The sequence below is a fragment of the Struthio camelus genome, chromosome 9 (genome assembly GCF_040807025.1).
Source record: "Struthio camelus isolate bStrCam1 chromosome 9, bStrCam1.hap1, whole genome shotgun sequence".
Lineage (NCBI taxonomy): Eukaryota > Metazoa > Chordata > Aves > Struthioniformes > Struthionidae > Struthio > Struthio camelus.
In genome coordinates, this window is record NC_090950.1 from 12,249,569 (window position 1) to 12,273,599 (window position 24,031).

At 45.6% G+C, this 24,031-nt stretch overlaps 1 protein-coding gene across 6 annotated transcripts in view; it reads right to left on the reverse strand.

Annotated features, from left to right (window-relative positions):
* The window catches only part of PAX3 (paired box 3), a 76,001-nt gene that overhangs the window by 25,082 nt on the left and 26,888 nt on the right, over positions 1-24,031 (reverse strand). For 4 of the 6 annotated variants that reach the window (XM_068954647.1, XM_068954648.1, XM_068954651.1 and 1 more), the window contains exon 5: positions 1,242-1,447. In XM_068954647.1, coding sequence (XP_068810748.1) covers positions 1,242-1,447 — 206 coding nt within the window. The remainder of the gene's footprint in view (positions 1-1,241; positions 1,448-24,031) is intronic. The other 2 variants (XM_068954650.1, XM_068954649.1) reach the window with 1 other exon arrangement.

The window sequence follows — 24,031 nt, forward strand, 5'->3', positions numbered from 1 at the left end:
AAAACATTTAGCAGGTGAAAGCAGGAGTGAGCAGGAAAGTCTGGATCCATCAGGACAGATATCCAATAGCACAGCCATGCTGCAATACACGTGCTTGCCTTAAAAGGTCAGAGTGATATCTGGGATTGCTTGTTCCAGTGTGCAGCATCTGGATGCCTCAGGCTGAGCTCCAAAGGGTTCCAAACATCAAAACGGAGTTTCACCAAAGCCACCAAGTACACCTGTATCCCTGGTTAGATCACAAGCTACTGCTCGTTTTGCATGTCACCTAACCACACTTACTTACGGACACTTGCAACACAGACTGTTTTAAACTGGGCGTGGTTTTGGTTTTTTGTCGTCCCCCCCCCAAATGGCTCTTGGACAGCAATTAGTGACAGAGCAGCCAAGCAGCAGAGCCTGCACTGACTCCGCCGTGGTGCTAACTATCGCACAGGTCATGCGTCAGGGCTGAGAAACAGAGCAAGTCTTAGTCTGAACCTGAGCTCCTGGGTGCAGTTTGTTCTAGAATTATCGGCCAGTACTTGCCCATTTTTTGGAAATCTGACAGTCCAGACTGATGTCTTTAAAAAAAAGAAAAAGAAAAAACAACTCCATGATTTACTCATCCAGCAGTTTAACTTGTTTCAGAGAATTCAGGTCTACTTGAAGTTGAGAAAACCTAATACTTTGGGGGAGATTATTTTGTTTTGAATTAAATTGACAGTGGGGATAAAAAAAGATATTATGAAATTTAAATCTAGTTAGCTTCAAAAGGTTAAACTGAAAGTAAACTGTGGATACTGCACCAGTTACCCTGCTATCTTGCATGGCTCTATAGATACATTGTCCTTTTTAAAATGTTTTTCTCTCCTCTGCTAACGTCTAAAAGACCCAAACAACAACAGATGAAACCAGTTAAATAACCATAAACTGGCACAACAGCTTAACTGATTATACGCAGAGTGCTGTCAACTGCACAAAAACAAACAAACTGGGACAGTAGACCTTTTTCTCTAAACTCTCAGTACTACGTTTATGGCAGCTAGGGAACGATTACTGAGGAAAACACAAAACTGTTTTCAAAGCAGCTGTTTTAAGAAGTTGGAAACCACTGTCCATACACAGACGTAGAAACCCCAGAGGTTGTAGACAACGTAGCTTCTTCTACACCAGAGAACCATCGTGTGAGAGGGGGAAAAAAGGACTGACATAGTTACGGGAAAGGAAACTCCCTTCGCCGGGCAGCTTTCAACACGCACCTGGACTCGCGCCTCCGTGAGTTTGGCTCTCTGCGCGAGTTCCTCCCGGGTGTAAATGTCCGGGTAGTGCGTCCGCTCAAAAGCCCGCTCCAGCTCCTCCAGCTGCTCCGCCGTGAAGGTGGTCCTGCTGCGGCGCTGCTTCCTCTTTAAGGGCAGGTCTGGTTCAGAGTCAATGTCGGAGCCTTCGTCCGACTGGGGTGCTGAGGCTCAAAAGAGAAAAACGAAAGCGAAAAAGTTACTTTAGTCGACAAAAAACAAAACAAAAAAAAATGTGATCAATTAGTGATATTTTCCTATACGGAAAAACTTTTTTCCGTGAAGCAGAACTGAGTTGGTCAACTTCAAAAAAGCGAGGAACAAGTCAGAGAGAGTTAGATGTTACATGCTGTAAATATCCTCAACCAAGTAAAGATTTATCAAAAGTTCAGTTATACATTTAGCACCTTTCCCTGACCCAAGTATATTTAAGGACTGCTAGAAATCTTTCTGAACACATCAACTATTCCGGTTGTTGGGCGGATTTTTTTTTTTCCTTCAACTCCTCCACCAGTTTGCAAGTATTTGAAAAAGCTCGAGCACTACTGCCTAGTCCCAAGCAGTCCAGCCCCGGCCCTTCCCCTCACATGGTGAGCAAATGCACCGCACCTGTGTGACAAATATTTGCATGTTGTTAATTATGAATTCTCACTCCACAGATACACATGCATGAGACCTTTTCTCTGTAGATACATCACTTAAACCTCACTGCTGAAGTGGTTATGGAAGTAATTACAAAGGAATGGGGAGCATTAGTAAAGAAATTAATTCTCATACATAATCAAATACTCGACGTCCTGTGCACTGTTTGTCCTGCACTCTGACAAACACTGTGCACGTTCATGTTAGCGTATCTCAGTACATTTAAACTTCTCTGCTCATTTACAACTTACTTGCCTGTCTTAAGCCCACCTAGCATAATCCTAGGACAGCCCAGACAAGGGCTAATATTCACGAGAATCTGAGACGTGTGTGGCACAGAGAAGCCCTGCAAGAATAGCTAAGAGCTATCGTTTGACTTGACTCTTCCAGTTACTAAAGCAAGCGGATCCCAGCATATGTGACACCAAGAACTGAAATACACTGGCTGCATCGCTCCCTTCTCCGGAGATTTCATCCGTGCCCCTCCTTATCTCAGGAGGCTTCCTACCACGGACCGTGGCCACCCATGGACGCACACACTCAGCCTCCAGGGACCACAGGGCGTGAGCGAGGAGGTGGCAACACAGCACAGAGCACAAAACGGCCGTGCTGTGCTAGACCAGAGACTTGGCTTGCCCCGGACGGTCTCTCCAGCAGACACCCGGTGCTCCAGGACAGTCGGTGAGAAACGGATGGCGTACAGCACGTGCCCTCCCTGCAGCAGCCTGGCAGCTCTAGCAGTCAGCAGTTGGAAGAGAAATCAGAAATTCCTAATGGATTTTGTCCTATCATTGCACTTCACTTGCGAGTATAAACCGTATTCGGAAAACGGTGCATGCGACCAGCCTGCCTTCCTCCGTGTGTCTGCAAGGGAAACCACCTAAAGAGGGCAGACGCTGCCCAGCCTTCCCGAAACTGCTTCTGCTGCTGAAATGCAAGTACTGCTTCTACCACTTAAATAATCCAAAATTCATTACTGGTAAAGACAACGATTTAAAATATTCTTCTCAACATGAGTAATTTGGATGTGACTGAGAACATAAGGCCAGAACAGAAATCGCTGTTTCTCAGGCTCCAGCTAAAAACGCCCACCTTGTTCACTTCTCGCCGTTCTACATTTTCAATTCCACTCAAGCTGTTTGAACTAGTACACACACCTAATCTATTTATTTGGTCTTACAGCATGAGAAAGACAAAGTGCTTTTTCAGACAACTCAGCTGAAGAGTGTATGAATTTCTGGTTACAAAAGAAAGAACAATTATTGTTAGCCCAGAGGCTGTTACATGAAAGCTATCTTCCTTGCCCAGACACCATAAATATTTTGGATCCAATATACACAGAGTATCAGGAAAAACTCCCATAGAGCTCAACATCAATGCACTGCGAAAAACATCCCGCTCTCAGGGTCTCTTACTTGCATGGCAGTTTTGCCCCGAGTATGACTGGGAGGATTAAGCCCTTCTGGTTCTTGAGAAGATTATCCCCGAGAACAAAGAGCAATCGGTGCAAACGTCCTATCCCAAATAGCTCGAGTCTAGCCCTCATAAAACAGGCATTCTAGGGTACCCCAAAAAACCCACAATGCATTGCCTGAATTAGTGCCAAATCTTAAATCTTTTCAGGTGGGGTGAATCAGGGACATTTGCCCTCCCCTGAAACTGCTCCATAAGTTTCCAGGATGGCATCATGCTGGTGCTTAAAAATAAAAAAAATGATGATTTTTTTAAAGTAGTTTCCCTATATTAGCCTCAGAAACAGTGACACTCCTTAAGCAGGAGGGCTACTGCCACCCAGCGAGGCCAGGGGGGCACCCCAGCCATGCCGCAAGGGACCCCCGGCGGGCACTGCACCGTTTGTAACATGGCACCACCTGGAAGGGGGCTCAGCAAGGTCCCTTTGGGAGACACCTTCTGCGACAGAAGTTCCTCTGATTGCGTGCAATGACTTAAAAACAAATAAAAGAAAGAAAGAAGGAAAAAGTCAAACTCCCCCATTTGCGGGGACTTTCTGAACACTCTTTTTCAGACTCCTTCAGGAGCCAGCTAACGCACCACACACGTCCTGAGAGTACCCATGCATGGCCACATCGCTGCCTCTTCTGTCTTCATCGCCCATGTGAGGCTTCCCTGGGTTTTACCCGCTTCGGCCTTTTTTTTTTTTTTTTTTTTAAAAAAAAAAAAGAGAGAGAGAACGCAGAATCAAATCCCTGGCTCCGCTCCATTTTCATTTTACCCTTAGATTTCATTAAGCAGTATATGAAAAGGCACAAAGGTAAAACAGTCACAGAAAGACTGAACAAAGTAGCTGAGAGTCCAGGACAGTATGTCTAACACAAATAGAAACATTCAAAGATAAAGTAATAAAACTAAAGTAGGGAGAAAAGGCATATCCAGTTAAAGGGCTTTCATAACCAGCTGATTTCATCAGTATTATTCTTTTCCAGGCCTGGCTACTACGTGCAGATTTAGTGGAAATATTGAGATCCTTTGTCTTGTCTGATCTGCAATATTAAAATCAGACCAGTGTAATCTCCAACGATAGCTACATGTCTGCGCTAGGGACTACGCTTTTTAATTCTCATGAGGTCTTTTTAAAGATTGTTAGTTTCAAAGAAGTTTTTATTCTTACTTTTCCTATTAAAATACTATTGCTCAACTTTTTTTTTTTTTTTAAATAGATAAGACTATCAGAGTATTGACTGGGCGCATGAACGCACCTCGGCCTGTAAGGACCGACACTGATGTTACATACGTCCACACAGGCATGTTCCACGACCCTTTTGTGAGGCACTTCCTCACTTACAGATCCACCGATTTCCAGCGCACGACCATCTTTCGGAAGACACTGCTGAACATAGGTAAAGGCAGTCGGATTTTAGCTGAGACGATCTGTCTCTCCCCACCTCTACCGACACACAACATACACAACAGCTAGCCTTTACGGTTGCCCTAATGATCCTAACTACTCCAAGCTCTCAAGCGGCACGTAGCAGAAAGAGGAAGACTTACCAGCGTCCTAGAAGATAACAGTCCGGCCCCTTCGGATCACAGGTTCCTTCCTTATTACGCACATCAAAACGGGAGAAGAGGCCAAAAGCAATACCAGCAGCTGAGCCACAAAGTTTAATTAAAGAAGGCATTACAGAATTAAAGAGCAATTATTCGTACCTTAATCCCTTGTGACCTATTTGGTGGCCTGAGGAAATGCTTCGTCCTAGTTACTGCTATTACACACGGAAAAAACCCTTTGCTCAGTTTCAGAGGCGCTTGGTCACCTGCAATTCTCCAAACGCCGTAAACAGACGTGCCGAGGCAAAAAGCCGGCCGACAGAATAACTCGCGAGAGGTCGTTCTGCGCGCTGTCTTCCCTCTCAGCAAGAGGTTTCATTTGAATAATTAAACAACGGGACAACCAGTTAAAAACCCTATATCCCGGGAGGCAGCACAACACACTTTATAAACCCAGGAGAAGAGGGTCACCTTTCCGCAGACCTGCGGAGGCCAAACTCCGCTGGCAACTGCTCAGTCGCTGTAAAACCAGCCCGTAAAACATTACGGGGGGCTTTCTTCTGGGCACAGCAGCCCGGGCTCTGCCCTCGCTGTCGTCTCTCTACCTACGGAGACGAGATAAGCAACATATCGGACTTCACCCAGGCTTCGGCTGGTGGGTTACTGGCTGGTTGCACTTGCTGAATCTCTTTAACTCTTTCTTTACGCAAGACCAGTTTAGCGGCACCTCCTGGGGACGCTCCCCCGTCGGCGCACCTCCGGCTCGCTGCGCTGCGGGGCGCTGGCCGCGACGCCGCCGGCCCGGGGGGCAGCGGACGGCGCGCCGATCGCCCGGAGCCGCCCTGCGCCCTGGAAAGGCGCCGGGTGACCCGGAGCGCGTTCGCTCGGGTGCCGGCGGGGCGAGTGACAAACGACGCCCTCCCTTTGTGAGCCGGGGGATTTCTGTTGACTTATTCGGCGGCTTTTGTCGGGCCCTAAGAAACGGCCTGTGGCTGGGGCCCATTCGGCCGATTTCCACGCTCCATCTGTGGCATCCATCAGCGGGGCCGGGGCCGCATTGAGGGGCCGCGACACCTGCCCGGCGCCCGCGGGAGGCACAAAGCCAGCCGCGGGGACGGGGGACGGATTGGGGGGGGGGGACGACCAGCCGCACGGGCGGCGGGGGCACCCGGAGGCTCCCCTCCGAGATTCGTGCCCCGCGGGAAAGGGAACAGGCTTGCGCATAGCTGTGATGACAAAGGGCAGGAAAAAAGGGAGAAAGGGGAAAACCGTCCCAGGAGCTGGGCCCTAGACTCAGCCCGGGCATTTTCTGCCTAAACCTCCCTCCCAAGGTGGTTTGCCAGGAGCCGCGGGGAGCCAAGGCGTTCCCGCGCGCTGTCGCCCTAGCGCGGGCTCTCAGCAGCTGGCGCCTTAGCAGCTGACGGACGAGAAAAGCATCCTTTCTTTCCCCAAAATAAAGTCCACAGGAAAATAAAACAGCATCTTAACGTCCTGCTGCCGTCCCCGCGCTGCCGTCCCTCTCGCGCCTGCCCTCCGAGCAGGGCGCACAACCTAACGCCGGCTCGGGAGTCGCTGCCAGCCCCGCGGCCCGCCGTTTTTCCACGTCGGCTTGGAGAAACGCGGCTGCCCGCTCCTCCTCCGAAACGGCCGGCTCACAGCGAGGGGCCATTAGAAAGAAAATACGCCCTGCCAGGTCGGGGCTAATCAAAATAGCGCAAATAAACTCTGACACTCAACAACTCCCCGAGTGCCTGCAACCCGGGGTGGAGACTACAGATTAGTTATGAATATGGCAGGCAGCGGGGGACCAGTTCACAGGGTCTAAAGTCACGATGCCGCCACCTGTGAGTCGTTTAAGACTCTCAGTTGAGCTCTGTTTATTTAAGATAAGGCATGTTCCAAAGCTTAGAAAAGCACCCCGAATTTTAGGGTTTCAGGTCTCTGACCATAGCACTTTTGGCAAGTTTACCAGGTCTCCGAGCTGCCATTTCATCCGATTCACTGTTTGCTTTCTGTGCTTCATCGTGATTTTTAACAGGGCAAGAGGATGGGGGGAGATGGGGGTACCCCAAACGTCACCCACCGGCTCACAGCCCAAAAACTGCATCCCCAGAAATCACCAGCAATCTGGCTCCTCTACTTCGACTGCAAAGAAAAGAGATTTTCAAAAATGTAAAGAGACAAACATAAAGGCCCAAAACATTTATCTGTGGCGTAAAATTAAAGGTGCTAATGGAAGTTCCTATTTCCCCGCTTAAAAAAAAAAAAAAAAAGCGCGAACGTTTAGGATCAGAAAGTATACGACAAAGGATGCTCCATCGTGCTAGAAAGCAACGGAACACCCAGCGCAGTGTGAAACACTAGTAACTAGCACAGTTGCTTTTAACCCTTTTTACGAGCATTTTCACTATGATATATTAAAAAAAAAAAGAAACAAAACCAAAAAAGCAACCCTCTGTTCCAGACATGAATATCACTCATCTAACAAGGATTAAGTCACACTTCAATTACCCCTTTGAAAACGGCTGCTATTTGCAAAGGGCATACTTACAAAAACATTGTAAATGGCTTTTTTAAACTCCGCAGGCGCTTCACAAAAGTAGTCAGTAAGAGAATGAGAGAAACAGGAAGAAAATATGTTGCTGTTTAAGTAAACTGATTAATAAAAGTTATTATTCGGTTAACTGACTGCAAAAAGAGTGACCCCGTCTCCCGTGAGCTCCAAGCTGAAAAGTCAGCACAGAAGGGGAAAAAACAGCCAGAACAGCGCTAAAAGTGATATTCTTGAGAGGAGCGCGTGGTATTTTCATTTTACTTGGACTTCTTCACATCGAGAAATGTGCTTTGTACAGCAAAGCGAAAAGGAAAACGGTAGCGGCAGTAAAAGGAAACGGCCAACAGTGACTTTTATTTACAATTACCAAGAGACAGGCTATTATTGACCATATGTGCCACAATCGCCCTCCTTATCATGGGTTGGCCATCGTGTCCATTGGGAGCTGTTAATGAACTGGGTAATTGAGCTGCTGACATGTGTTACCAAAACAAAACAATAGGAAGAAGAGACAAATGAACATTTTATTTGCCAATCAGAGTAGGTTCCGCTTTTCAGAGAGCTCTGCCTAAGTAAGTGGCTGAATACATAAAACAGTGCATTGAAGGCAAGCAGATGCATGCACAATAATGGTTAACTGACAGCCTATGGCCCATCTGTGCTTAACATTTTGTTAAAGAAATTACTTGACTTGCTAAAGAGACAAATCATACAGCTGCCCCAAGTGCTGCATTATAAGAGATAAATCATTAGCTAAACTGTGTCATGCTTAAAATGACAATGCATATTAACAGTTGTGCAGGGACATTTTGTCAGCACAGCTTGATGCAGTTATAACTTACAAAAATGTGACAGCTCATAGCTATTCAACGATTTCAGCTCAGAAGAGAATGACAACACTGTGAAAACAATTTCACTGCACAAACAATAGACAATTCATAGTCTCTCTTAAAATTTTATTTAATTTTTTTCCGGAATGATGAAATAATACAGAAAGGAAAAAAATGGCAGTGTCTAACTGCTCTGCGCCATTAATCTGCTAGCATGTACTTCATTCAAAACCACAGAGCATCAAAAAGGGACACATTCCAGTTTAAATATCAAAGACTGCGTCGCCAGCCTAAGAATAAATGGCTAATTCTCAGCTGAGCATGAAAGGACGAAGAATTTCCAGAGTGAAAGGGAGGGAAGAGGAAACGGCAAATGCAACAACTACAAAAATCTCTTCTTATTCCACCACCTTCTCTTCCAAAGAGAGATTTGTTTTGTTTGCTACAAGTAACATTCAACTACTTGACAGCTTTGCGCTTGGGCCTCATCCTGCACTCACATTTCGCTGCTGTAAGCTCGCGCAGGGAGTTACTACTACTTTAGAGTGTAAACTCAAAAAGCAACAACAGCGAGGATTTCGAGTGCAGCGTACCGGCAGGGTGTGCACACACACACGCTCGCTCACCACCCAGGAAACCTGCTTAAGGGAGGACAGAAAAACGGGTCCCTCTCCTCCGGACTCAGTCCGATAGACCAGAGCAAGCCAGGTCCTGAGCCGGATTTACGTGAGCAGCTCCACTACCTGAAACGAAAAACAGCGCGATTTGATCAAACGAGGGCAGCCCTGTGCTTTTAAAGGCTGCCGGGGGTTGGTGCCCACGTAAGGGTAATAACCAAGTAAACGTTAAACGGCTGGGCTGCAGCTCTTGCCCTAGATTCAAGACGGGGCTGCTGACCGAACACTGTTTCGCCTCAGCGGCCACAACAGACTACTACACCGTTTGCACCGGCGTAAGGGCAGGGTCAGATCCGAGCAGGATTTGGCCCTCGCCCAACATCTCGCATCATGCTTAGCGGAGAGAGCAGAAGTTCACGTGAAAGAGCAGGTATCACGATAACCCCTGGGTACGATAAAGCACTCGGGTCCAACCCTCACGTTCACCCCGTCATTGCACTCGGAGCCGTTCGAGCCCCGATCTCCAAGTGCCGCCTCTACGGACCGCAGAGGAGGTGCTGGACACGAGTCCGGCTGCCTTTCACTGGGCGCTCACGAGCGCCTGTATGCCGAGGCTTTCCCAAATCTTCCCACACAGAGCAGCCATGGTAACACCGGTAACATGAGCCTTGGTATTTAACCATTGCAACATCTTGTCTTCTCACTTAAAAAAAAAAAAAAAAAAAAGTAGGAGATTAAGAAAAAGTTTCCAGACTCAACAAAAAAGATCAGTTTTGCCTCCTGTATTTAGAAAAAGGTGAAGGAGATTAAATGCTCAGATCCAGATGAGGTTTGCTCACAACCACCTTTGAGAATTGATATTTTAGGCAATACTTTGATACGAAGCACAGACTTAAAGAGTAAAACTAAACCTCTCCGGTACAATGCCTAGAACATACTAAGAAAGAATTGGCATCATGTCTTTAAGGCAGTATCAGCTGATGAAGAAGCTGATTGGTAACAAATTAAGACTGAAAACATTGCGTATCCTGGGAGATGGAATTTTGTCACTTGAGAAACGAAATAAAGCAAAATGAAGGAGTCTCCGGATAAGTAACGAGACTGTACTAGTAGGTTAAAGCATTGCAAATAATTGAGCTGTCAGAGCAATCTCACACTGAATAGGCAGTGTAGAGTCTTCAGAAGAAAAAAAAAAAAAATCTATAAGTTATATTTGGTTCAATCATTTGCAAAAACACTATACAAAAGAACCCCCCCTAAAGTTATACAAGCTGATCAAACTTACTGGACATTTTAAGACGGGAAAAGCTTACAAGAATCTTCAAAAATAGTTCTGCATTACTTCACTGGCTTTTGACCAGCTTGTAGCACGGCCAAAGCTTTTTTGGAAGAAAAAAATGAAATTGTATCATTAAGATAAAAAAATCTTGACAATATTTGAACACTTTCTTATATCTTTCAGTCAGCTCTAGGACCCATTTTAATGACATTCTTGCTTCAAAACAGCACTACAACAACTAGCTTTGTCAGATCATTTCATCTCTATGTCACGTTATACCTCTGTGGGAAATCAAGACTATGCTTCCTTTCTAAACCCACTCCTGCGGCCAGAGCACCCTTCTAACCTCTTTTACCTACCAGACAGCTAAACTGAATAATACGATCATCTCCATCACTCTCATGATTTGGGAGGGTCAAAATATTTCCAAACTTTTTTTTAAATAGAAAATTTTATCACTGAATATCCAGTTTCCTCAACGAATCACTCTACCTTGCAAAAGAGACAGCTGTATTTTTGTGGAAGAAAACCAAAAGTGCTGACGATTTTTCATTTTCCAGTCTTTGGTTTAATCAATAAAAAGGCTAACTTTTGCACTAGAGATTTTTCTCTTAATCGCTTTTTCCAGCCTGCTACCACCAAATGTTCGTTTTCCAGCCAGATCTGTTAATAACTCCAGGTCGCTCCCACTACGGCTACACGAGAAACGGGACGCTGACCTCAAAAGCCCTCGCCTCCTGCCCGGGACCGACGTCCTGCTGGCCCCGGAGCCCTCCGGTCCCACCGGCCCCAGCTCCAGGCACACGTGTGCCACTACAGAGACCTTAACAACGAGGTTCCCTCGTAACGAAGCAGGGGACGCTTGCTACCCCCTGCTACCCATTCAAAAGAGACACGGGGAATTTATTTTCCTAAGAAAATTCCTAATTCTTCAGTCCAGTGAGAAAGACGATGAGAAAGACAATTAGTCCTGAAAACCTACAAGAACAACGATTGCTGATGAATACTTAAAGTTAGTCAAAAATTAGTTGATTAAACATACTCCCACTTAAATCTGCTTTGAATTCTCTCCAGATATTAACAATATATAACTGTCTCTCTGAATTGTTAGCAGCTCCAAGACCTGAAAAGGTAAATCTGCACAGTATTTTTGAGATAAACACACTGACCCTTTTCTTAAAGATTCCTCCACACGCACAGGACTAAAACACAGAAGCGGCTGGACACACGTTGGTACACCCTGCAAGCTTTGCCTGGCCACCAACATTACAAATGACTCTCTCAGAAGTTCTCTCTTCCCCCCTAATACTATTCTTCTTGAAAGAATATTTCTTCAGGAATCTAAATGAGATAAAGGCTGAACTGATATCAAGCCCCTCGGAACAACTCTGACGCTGACAGAGGTTTAAAACAACGAGAAGCGAGATGCGGGCGCCAACGCGAAGGCGACGCAAGGCGTTCATCGAGCACAACCGACAGCAAGGCTCGCACGACCGCGCCAACTCAAAACGCTAGCCTAACTGCTGCCGCTGCTCTGTCAGTCTTAGCGGGCGCCGTTGGGGCGCTTTACGTTTTGTAATGGTTTTAAAAGAAAAAAAAAAAAAAGCAAACAAAGAACTATAATTCCCAGCATTTCTCCAAACAATTTGGCTGCAAAACATTTCCCCGGCTGCTTCCATTTTTGGGACAGGGAAGGACCATTTCACAGTCCACCTCCCAGGGGCGTTTGAAGGACCGCTTGCAGCGGCGTCGCCGACCTTCGCGCCAGGGCGGCGCGTGCAGCCCAGGCACCGGCCGGCGCGGGGGCCGTCCGAGCGCCGCCCCTGCGCCCTCGCTCCGCAGCCGCCCCGCTGCCGGCCAGCCCTGGCAGAGGGCTGCGATGAGGGTTTCCAACTCTGGCAGGGTTTTTCCGTTCAGTTTCTTTTGTTGTTACCAGTTGTTTAAATTAGGGCATTTAAGCTGCTACTAAGTATGTTATTTATTTCCCATCCTTCTCTGCCTCAGTGCCAAACAGTGGAATATAAGAATATCCAGGATATTTTTCCTCAGAGGTATTAGACAGATCTTCAAATAAAGGAAAAGGTCCCAGAACCTGCGTAGAGGGTTAAAAAAATATTAGACTATGACTTGCACCTTTGTCCAGTTTCCAGCTCAGTTTCATAGACGTGATGCAACTTTGAGCCATTTAACTAATCTACCCCGTATTTATTAACGGCTGTGAAACAACACAAATGCAGTACTACACCTCTGTTACCCTGTGTGCTTGACGTGCAACTCCTGCATCCCACCTGCAGTTACAGCTTCCCATACCCAACACAGGAAAACCAAGGTGCTGCAGCCCCAGTTCTCACTAACTTCTCCTCCACGCTTACACCACCTCACCCTTCTGCTGCTTCCAGTGCGAGTCCTTCGCTCTTGCACAGAGCAACATGTTACGGGATGCCAAAAGGTCTCAGAGCTCCTCAATATTGCATTTGCTGACAAATCTAATAGAAGAAAGTCGACAGATTACTAAGCGCTCTGGAACCGAATCCTTCCCACCTCGAGTCAGTGGACTTGCGTGCCTGATGTCTCCGCTAGCTTCCAGAGACCGAGGTAGCACAGAGTACGTTACGCACCCCATGCTCAACATGCATATCCTCGCGACAGCCATCCGTGCTACTAGAACACTTTACACGCAGAGCACATGTGCGCTGCTTACGTAGTGGTTCTCAATCTGCAAACCGCGCGTGCAAGCACAAAGCACCTTCTGTCAAGATCGATAGTAGCAATTGTCTAGTCTGCAAATAAAGAGAGAGAAGATGCAATTTTAAGTGTACAAAGGTACAGGTATCTCTATAGGATCTATAACATCCCAACTAGACAGACCTAGGCAGGGCCATGATACATACACGTTGCACGGAGCGTCCCTACAACATCTGCACCTGGAGTTTCAATGGTAAAACTAACACAACGGTCTAAACGCAGAGCACTCAAGTCATATATAAGATACCCCTTCAAGATAAACACATATGCACTTACATTTGTTAAGAAAAAATTAAATAATACCAATGGAAAGAACACTGAAGAATCTAATTCCTCATTAGAGATATTAAATGCAGATCTCCCCACTAGTTTCAGTGGGCTTTACACGAAGCCTTTAGACTCATATGTAGCCCTCGATCATCCACAGATATCAGGAATTTCCTTGCACACAGATAGAAGGCACAAGGTAGATGGCCTTTGAGTCCCTTATTTCATTTTCAGAGCGCAAGCCAGTGAAGCAGCCTGTGCTTTTTTTGGACCATGAAAAGAAGTTCATCGTTAGGTGATCACCCACGCAGTGAAAAATCAATGGTTTCATTAAAGCTGATGATTCTACCCTCCAGAAAAAGGGCAAATCCTTTAAGATCACAGTGAAAGTGGCCCCAAAGAGATCTGCAGCATTTTAAACTAGACAAAGTTACCAAAATGCAAACATACAAATTCAGAAAAGTTTCTTAGCTACAAACTTGGATCTCTGTAAAATCAGCACTCTTAAACTGTGAGGCTGCAGAGTTAATTGATACCACCTATTTCAAGGTTCTCTTTGTTTCCCAGAGGTCCACAACATTATGTTTGTGGAGGGGACAAAAATCTGGGAGGAGCTAGGATTGACTGAGGTGCCAACTATTAAAACCCTGGTCCTGCTTCACCTTGCTCGTCTTCCAACGCTATAGCCCCATTGAAGTGAATCTCTGCTTGTTCCACTTGCACATGATACGAGGCTACTACAATCGTAACAGCCTGTATGTGTGAGGCTGCGCGCCCAGTGGCAACCAAAGAGCGTCTTAACAGCTCTACGGCAAAACATGTAACAAGGGAGGTTTCTCAGGGGAAATAACAAGAGTAGTTCTAGTTGTTTCTAATTTCTCCTGAAAACACTGAAATCCTCCGAATACTGCACTTTCAAAAGCAATAGCGTTCCTTGAAAGATGACTTTTCACAGCTCCAAGCTACTCCACGTTCACCTGCCACCATATACAACTGTAAGGGGTCCTACAGCAGGAGCCTGAGTTCAGCTGCGGGACACCTGTATCTAGTCTCCTAAGTCAAGCCTGAAACAGAAACACGCCTACGAGGAGGACTGGAAGTGCAACCACTTAACGCAGAGCCTCCTTCCCCCTACCTGCGCAGGCAAGCCACACACATTTTGGTAGCATTTTCCAGGGAGCTTAGAAAAGACAGATATTCATCTCCCACTTAATTTCAGCAAATTATTTTTTTTCAGGTTTATTTGACAGCAAATTAAAGAACCTGAATTTTGCCCCGATTCACACCCTACGGCTTGCGAGACGCAATTCTCTCCGCTTTGGGTCAAATCCTGCCGGGAACCCCATCTGAGCAGTAAAGGCAGATGAGGAAGCCAAAGCTTGGCCCGGATCAGAGCTGGGCAGAGCCCGGCAGCTCGCGCAGATGCGGGGAGGTGCCTGCCAGAGCGAACACTGCACGGCGCAAAGGAGGCAGAAAGAATAAAAAGCTGCATGCTCCCAGTCGGCCTCCTGCGCTTCCTAAGAAAGACTGAGATCAGCTGAGAAACAAGTGCTTGCAGCTTTCCTGAGAGGCTTCCTTTCTGCTATCGGGGATTCAGGGTCCCGGGCGGGACGCTGCCCAGGGGACATGTGCCACACGGAAAAGTGCTTCGCAGGCACCAGCCAGCCACCCTGCGAGGGCCACACGTGGTGGACATCGCGGACATCAGCATCCGTGGTCAGCTGCATAATCAGTGCTGCTCTGTCCCTAGTGAAACTGTCACACGTCTCTGGGGTCACAGCAGAACCTCAAAACCCTCAGTGCCAGGATGGGCACCAAAGCAGACAAGAGTAAACAGAGGGACATCTGCTACAGCTACAGCTGACACCTTTGCTGCAGCTTGGATACGAGTCTGTCGAAACCACTGCTTACCATCAAGATCCACAGCGTCCATGTCTGCTTTAAAGTCTAACCACACCTTGTGCATTGGCTGAGCCTGCATCATCGGGTCCTTTGCACAGGAACATCTCAAGATCCACGTTTGCAGAGCACCTACCACATTGAACTCCTAGTCCACAAGCAGGGCTCCTACCTTCTGCAGTAATACAAGTAACAGCAAGTGGTCAAGCAACAGATGCACTGAAAACATTTCTGATGCTCACAGTGACAATTGCTTTATTCGGATCCTCTAGACTTTCCAAATCATGGTCTAAGAGCACTTACCGAGCTGCTTCTAAACAAACTTTGACACAGACTCTGCTCTAGTCGACATTCATTTAATTCTAACATATATTGTCACGTCTAAATGGATTAGCCAATAAGCGGTGGGGATAACTCCACAGTGAACGCTCAGATTGTGATCTTCAAAGCAGCGCCCTGCATCTGCCGTTAAAATTAATAACGGCCATGGTGCTCTGTTAAGGTAGCAGAATTTGTACTGTTAAAACCCCTGCAATTGCCTTGAAAGCCTCCTACTCTACAGGGCACTTTTTAAAAAAAAAAAAAAACAAAAACGAAAAAAAACAAAGAAAAAGAAAAAAGTCAAACATCCAGATTCATTTTGCAATTTGACTACTCAGGGTGGGGGGGAAAGCAGCAGCTTGCAAAAGTAGTTCAACCAAAGCAGAACCTAGTTCTAACTTTCATGATCATCTTCATCGTGCTTTTTCAATCCCATATTGCTCAGAAACCTCCCTATATTGTTCTATAGGGGGAAAAAAATGGTTTAAGTACCATTTGGATTTTCGATCAGATTCTTACAGATTACTGAAAACACAAAAAATAATTCAAATTAAGGCCTGTGTGAGGAAGAGTCTAGAGCATCTTCTGACACAGCTTGCACTGTGCAGAACATCACTGCCCATCTCAGAGCAGTCACACGTTTAACAAGAATGACAAAAACATGAAACTTCTCCTCCAGTGATGTTATTACATAGAAGACTTGAATTTTCATTACAACTTGGAATCGTCAAGGTTCATCAAAAGGTTTGTGATCCTTCTAAGCAAGCCCGGACTTTGTTTTGAACAAAAAATGGGCCTATTTATGGTTTCGCATCAAAGTCATGTGAAATGTGTGGTTTTGCATGGCTTCAATTAGAGACCAGCCTGAGGCACAAGAAGTTCAGATCCTGATCCGGATCCAGACCCACCCAAAGCTGAGGGACATTAAGGCTAAGGCACTTGGTTCTCATCCATCTCCGACTCTAGTGTGAAAGCCAGGTGGGACCCACTGGAATTCGGCAAGCCCCCAGTCCCACCCGGATTTTGGCAGCTTTTCCTACTCGGCACACTGATAGTGGCAGCAGGGTCCCTAGGAGCTCTGATGGGAGCTCAAACCCATAAGACACTGCTCGAACCCCTGCAAACCAAAACCATGGCATCTTCCCAGCTCTTGCAATTAAGCTTTAAGCCATAAGGAAAAAAGAAATCCCAAATTAACAGCCGTATTGACAGTTTTATAGACCCCTGAGGGCTCTGCATACATCCGAAGATGACAGCGGGGCTTTTTAAAATTAAAGCCAATTAGCAATCAAGTTCCTAAGAAGGATTCATTTAATATATTGAAAGACAAAATTCAAAACAATTTCAAAAGTAATCCTTTGGCTATAAATCATTCCCTGTGCAGTGGAAAACTGGAACACTGTCATTCTGATGCTTGTCTTAATTGGCATTCAGTTGTTTTTCTCTTTTAAAGTAATTGTTTATTACATTAGCGGGCATAATGTTGCAATAAACTAATGTGGCCATTGACTTCTCCAGGGAGCAAGATAAAGTCTTAATTTTCTTCTGATAATCCCAAGACCTTATTTTGCTACTTTTTGCACTAAAAACAAGGGAGAAAAATATTTCTGGAAGTCGATTTGCTTCTGCCAAGCCCCCAAAGGAAACAGCACTCCCGTTCTCCTTTCTCCTCTCCATCTTCTAGTCCACCAACATATTGAACCAACTTTCACACCAGTTCAGCCTTTTGAATTTTGCACCCCGCTGCTTACAGCAGGATTTCGGAAGCCCATTCCCAGGAAAGTAGGGTGAGCACGCAGCTAGCGTTAATTTGCAGGGCTCTGTCAGAACCCCCGCTCTCACGCAAAACGTTTTACAAGGCTTGAACTCACAGCTTCATAGTACATATATTCTCACAAACAAAATTAAAGTCAAACCTGCACACCCTTTTGAGGGTTTATATGAACCTCAGTGGAGCTACCATTAAAAGTGGAGACTTACAGGCTCCTACAAATCCACTCCCTTTAATATGATTTCCTATGGTAACACGCAATTCATTGGAAGGCTTTTTGCACCTATTTAGGAACAGACAGGCTTTCAAATTAACTTCAGTGGAGCCATAACAGATTTTACCAGGAAAGGTTCGGCTGCTCTGCCTTCGAATGTGTTTCTAATTCATGACATTTCATGCTTTCAGCCCATCGTTGCGACTTGGTGAGGAAGGGAGTATTTCCTGTTCCTCTCCTTTCACATTTCTCATCCCAAGCTTTCTCCCCCATCCTTAGTCTACACTAGGGGAAAAACAGAATCGTGTTAAAGTTTTTCACGGAAAGCAAAAAGGGAGAGAGAACTGTCCCTCTGGGGGGACAACAAGGGGACACAGCACTCGCTGAGGACGTGGTGGGCTCCTTTGTGTAGTACCAACCATGCCCTGGAGTCCAAGACCAGCGGTCAGCACGCTGCCTGTCCTAGAGCGGCTCCTTCTCCATTCCCACTGTTGGAAAGGTCTGCTTAGCACTTAAAAACACACCAATAAAACATTAATTACCCACGGATTTGAACTTGCCTCTCCCACACTCCAAGCAAACTTCCCAATGCCTGATACCTAGGTAGTTACACAGATGAAAGTGGAGGAAGTCAAAGGCAGTCGAGGATGTCGGGTTACAGCACTCAGCCGGGGACCTGGAAACGAGCCCCTCATCTGAACCAGAGAAACGCCGTGGTGGCCGACAGGGACCTTCCCCTCTCTGGGCCCGACCAGGAACGCCACCCGGAACCAAGAAGTTTTCCTTAGCAAACAGGGTGTGCGCCCAAAAAAAAGCATCTGTTCAGTCCCACTGCCAGGGTCTAACAGGAGACATATTTCATTTAAAAAATGCAAGTTGTTCTGTTACGGCTTGAGCTTTTTTTTTTGGTGGACTTTCTTCATGTAATTTATTGACATGAACTCAGATAGCAAAAAGTACCAAACCATTTAATTGAGAGGCTGGAACTGTCCTCATATAACTACATTTACATGGTAACGTGCTTGCTGCTTTTCAGTGAGCGCACTGAGGTTTCCCCATTATGTTAATTGATGCCTCTGGAGTTTAGGACTTGCCAGTGCATAATGTTACATACTAAATGCACAATTCAGGGCTACAATATTTAGAGTACTTCAGTAAAAAATCTAACAGATAATCACTTTTCTGTCACTTCTAGTCATGTCGGTTCTCAGAAATATCCAATTATCCCTGCACATTATATTTTAATCACCACTCAGCGCAAACATAATCAGCTGTAGCGAACAGTCGTATTCATTATTTCTACAGATATGCTCTTCCATCTCCCCAAAGCACAACCAAAATTTCCACCACTTAACTAAAACGAGGATTTGCCGCGGCGTGGGCAAGCACCGCTGGCTCCAGGCGGCACGCAGGGCTCTCGGGAAAAGTCACGAGGAAAGAGCCACAATATCCCTGCGTCAAAGGGGCTGACGTCGGCAGCGCTGGCTCTTCCAAAAGAAAGCCGTGTTTGTCCCCTCGAGCACCGGCTCTGCTGCCCGAGGACGAAGCGCAAGCGTTTTGCTGAGAATCTTCCACATCCATACAAAAGTATGTTTCAGTTTTCAATTAAAAAAAAAAAAAAATGAAAAGGGAAAACACAAATTCAGCCGCCGTTCTCCTCCCTCCACTGAGGATGCCGCCGTTTAACTCGCAATTTGTAAGAACGCTTGGCAAGGCTATCAAGTTTCCCGAGTTAAACCTATTTGCCCTAGCACCTTGCAGCGCTCAGGCTCACGCCTGCGTTCGGAGGCCGAGCGGGCGACCTTCCCGCGCACACTGACCCAAAGATAAACTTTGACCTGATGTTTGCTAATAACACTTCTTCTTAAGATGCCTTGTTTCTTTTATGAACTACTGCTTGACTCCCGAATCTAGAAGCTGACATGCATTAATATACATCTCTGGGTGCCCTTTGACTTGGCCATCGAGACCCTTTGACCCCAGGCTTGATTCCTAAACCCTGCCAATTGTTTGCAAATGGGGAGGAAAAAAAAAAAACACTTATTTTCTAGTAATAATTAATTTTGGTCATGTTTTATTAAGCACTTCTCTCATCTTTTTAACTTGTTCTCATTTGAATTGGGGTATAACAGATGTTTATTTCATTTAGTGTTTTTTTCTGACTACAAAAAAGTCTAACGATACTCATTTAGAGTTTGATCCTTTGTTCTCAAGCTTTGTAAAATTCCCAGTAGTAATTCAAGTGTCTCAATGCCTTAAAAAAAAAAAAAAGCAGCCTATGAACAATAACATTTTCTAAAAGCCTCCTTCCTGCACCACTTTCCAGATTTATCTGTACATTTCCACGACTCAAGAATTTTTTTCAGATACCATTAACAGCACACTTCAGATGCGATCCTGCAGCCACGAAAGTCAGTGTGGCAAAACTTCCACCAAACGCCCTATCAGCAGGATCCGGCCTCTTGGCTCAGGCACTCGCTGCCAGATTCTAGCCAAAGCCTGAATTTTTTCGGCTCACTTCTTGAAAGGGGAAACTTAATTCTGCTTCTACACCAAAAAAAAAAAAAAATATATATATACACACACACACACACACATATATAGTGTAGTGGGGAGCAGGGTGAAGATCTCCCCCGACCATGCCTGTTTGCTGAGGCATGTTCCCCGCTTCCTGGTATGTTCTGAGATGGAAATTTCTAATTCTCAGAATCATGTTACATTATGGCAGAAATTGCTGCACTTCTGCCTGGTTTACATCAGGCCTGAGAGATCGCACAAAGAGAGCGAACGCTTTCCAGCGCTTAGATGATGTATCAAGTGTACATCGCACACATAGCATTAGAGCAATCAAGGCCTGGGAAGGAACACCATCAAATAAAAGGCCTCCAGTCTCGAGAGCGAGCACTGGGACACGGCAAATGAGGGGTTTTGGCAAAACAAAGCGACTAGCCTTCATTTTTGTTCATAAAACCCAATAGAGCCTCAGCAATTATGATGTTACATCCCTGGAGCTGCTCCGTGTTTTTTTCTTGCTAAGCACAAATACTTCCCAGAAGCTCCACGCAAACCTTACTAACTGCATTCTCAAAAACAAACAAGAAAAACCCTAACAACGAAACATAGGGATATAGGGAAATATAAGGGGAGGGCATACATCAGGCAGTTGAACTAGCAAGGAAAGGGAGAAGGCAGCTGGGGGGGAAGACACACTCAGATTCAGCTTCTTGCTGCAGCGGGGTCAAAGAGGCTCCAATTCGGGGGCGCTGGAGAAACCAGCTGAGCAGTTCAGCGCTCCCAAGTGTCTCCCCGTGCCCCGAAGATGGACGTTTTGCCGTTAAAGCAGTGCACCGGAGCTGACGTGAGCCGCGCTCGGCTGCGGCATCCTTTGCGGGCACCTGCTGGCAGAGGACCCGGTTACTCCCCTGGACCAGGTGACCGGATGGATTTCCGAAGGACTAAACCACTGAACCGCGATCAGAGACAGCGGCAAATGCTCAAGGCTAGGTCCTTGCGGGCGGGCGGCCAGCTGGCGCCCCGTGCATCGGAGCTTGCTCGGTTTTGCTTCGTCTAGATCCAAAACCAAAGTGCAGTGAGTGAAGGTCCCCAAAGCCAGTGGGACTCTAGCAGACCTAGGGCACCGATTCAGGCACCCTGACTCTCCGCGTTTCCCCAGAACAGGGTGTTTGAACACCAAGTTGGTTTTTGTGGGTTAAAATAACAGATACTACTTGCCACCGCATTTTACAGTGATGTTTTCTATTTTCTAGGGTGTACTTGATAGGAATCGTTTTTCCCCAGACCCAAGGGGAATTAAAAAATAAAAATAAAAAGGAGAGAGCAACTTCCTCATACTTCTACCACTGCACAAGTCAGGAAAGAGTAAAAGTGCTAAGAAATCCCTAGAGGAGCTATACAAATGAGATAGAGTCAGATGGCCCCTTCCAGGCCCTTTTCCTTCAACGTATTAGCTCTTCTTCAACTAACGACACTGAAAAGAGAAAAATGGACAAAAACTACCCTAGGCTGCCCACCCCGCATATTCTTTATGAAATTGCCTGCTTTTAGGTCAGATCCTAAACACAGATTATACAACTCTGTGTAATGAAGAGAAACGTTTCCACTGAATTCAGCGGCTTCCAAAAAAAAAAAACATCTTCATGCTTTGGATGCTCAGGTAACTCCCTACAGCCTGGTTAGCTCAGCCCACAGAGCCTTCCCGTCTCTGCTCCATTCACAACGTGGAAACTATTGCTGTCTCTTTTTTTTTTTTTTTTTTTTTTCTCCTTTTACTCTTGCACTTCAACTCTTAGAGTAGCAGAGCCTAGTAAACTGGTACACTACCAAAACAGATACTGAATAACCCTTTTGGGATATGCTCCAACTTCCCCTTCTCAGGCAAACAGGCTGCCACCAGGGAGTCAGAGCAGAGACTCTTCCATTCGCAGCAGAAGAAAGCAAGAAGCTTAGATAACATTCGGAAGCAGATTAAAATTGACAGAGAGGCAATGAAACGAGACTCGCTAGCAAACGCATGGCAGAGGACCTCCTCGGCCATACACCCTGCCCCAAGTCCAGCTGGAGCTGGGAAGGAAGGCAGCCGGTGCTGCCTGAGGTTTTTTGCCCTTTCTAGAAATCCTCTCCACTTGCAGCGTAAATGATTGTGTAACGATACTTTATCAGTCTTGATGTACTCAGAGAGATCCTTAGAAAGCCTTATCCTCCTCAAGCTTTAGTGTAATAGAGTTCTCCAATAAGGGGTCTGGTCCAAAAAAAAAGGGGGGGGGCAATTAACGGATTTAACTTCAATGGCTTACAGATAAAACCCTATAGAGACCAGGGGGGACACGCACAAAATAAGAAAGAGGTCATTGCTTCTATACAGTTATTCCAGCTGGAATTCTTAGACAGTGAAGTGTTCATATAGTGCCATTTTTTCTATTAATATGTATCGAGCTTTGAAACTATGCTGTGCCTGACGTGTATAGGAATTCTTCCTCTTTTCTTCTTTCTAAAAGAAAAATCAGTGGCCACTATAAAAGAAAAGTTGACATTTCTTCTTGTATGATGGCAGACTCCCTCATACAAGCACAACCACACTGAATACTCTTTTAGCTTATTTGTTAGAGTGAAGTTCAAAGGAGGGTGCAATGTAGCCAGGAAAAAAAAAAAAAAAGTCCCTCTGGTTAAAATTTAGCATGCAAGATCTCAACAAAAGTGATTTTTAATTGACTGTGCCAATGCTTTTGTTTTCTCAACAACAGCGACAAAAAATGATTTTTTCCTTCTCCCCCACAGTAAACCATTACCAGCTGCTGATGAAGAATTTCTTTTAACATGCGTTAAGTCATATTGTATATTGTCCATTTCATGTGTGGAGGGCATTTTGACACAAAGTTCTTTACCATTTTGTACCAATAAATTCAAACGTACAGCTCAATCTTGTAATAAGGTTTAGGGCTCATTAACGCAAGTGGGATTCCACGCAAACAGGATTGCGCCGGAGCCTAACGTTACTTTCATGCAAAGACGACTGCAGCGTCAGGCCCGAACTCCAACACAAATCCTCCCTGCAGATTTTGCTCGTGCAAAAGCAACAGCCAAATTCCGCTATGCATTAAAAAAAATTATACAAGTAGTTAAGTAATGCTGTAAAATTTCATGTATTTCAAGATGGTTCTCACAGCACACTTCTCTCCATATGTCTGTTACTACACAATTCTCTGCATTGGCAGGATCAAGACTAGAGCACTTCTCTCATATTGCAAATTCATTATTATTTCCTTGTTTCAGTAATGACGACAACTTAATGCAACTGTGAAGATAAACTCAGGGATCTTTCCTTAAGCCACAGTCCTAAAATATGCCTGTTTATGGGCACATCCATTTGTGCAAATAAAATTACAGACTTGTTTTGTATTTGTAAATTCAGGCCAGTGGAAAATTAAGCCCCATGGGGCTAATTTAACCAACAATACAAAGATTGGGAGGAAAGGCTGAAACTTTGTCCTTAACTTACCCTGTTGGGGCAAAATAACGCAGGACTCTCCTACATGTGTGCAACAGTACAACAGCGTACGTTAAACGAGGAGAGTTTCAGCCTCGGCTCTTAATCTCATTGTTTACTGAGGTTTTAAAAGTTGGACCCTTAGCGTTATATGTGGTCTATAGAAGACTATATGGGGAGGGAAGAGAGAGAAAACAGCTCTCCTCGATTTGTAAACGCGTTTGTCTTTAAGGTTTGCTCCAGGGGAAGCCGTGCACGCTGCGGCTTGCTGCATGTGCAACCCCTGAGGAGGATTTGCAGCCTGCTAATGCTCGCATTCTGCGTCCCAGGTTAATCGGGAAGGGCTTTTTGTTGGTTTTCTACTAGCAGCTTGCCTACAATCCTCCAATCCACCCACTCTTTATGTATATATGTTGAATAATTATGAAGCAGTGAGTATTTATCACCTTTTCTGAGCAGTAAGCAGAAAGAAATACAATACTATTACTTCCAGCTACTGGCTTTCCCAAGATAATTAGATAACACAGTGGACTGAAGCCTTGGTTAGCCCAATGCTGTTCAAGTTAAGTGATTGACATGCCTCTGTCTGGCTGCTCTATTAA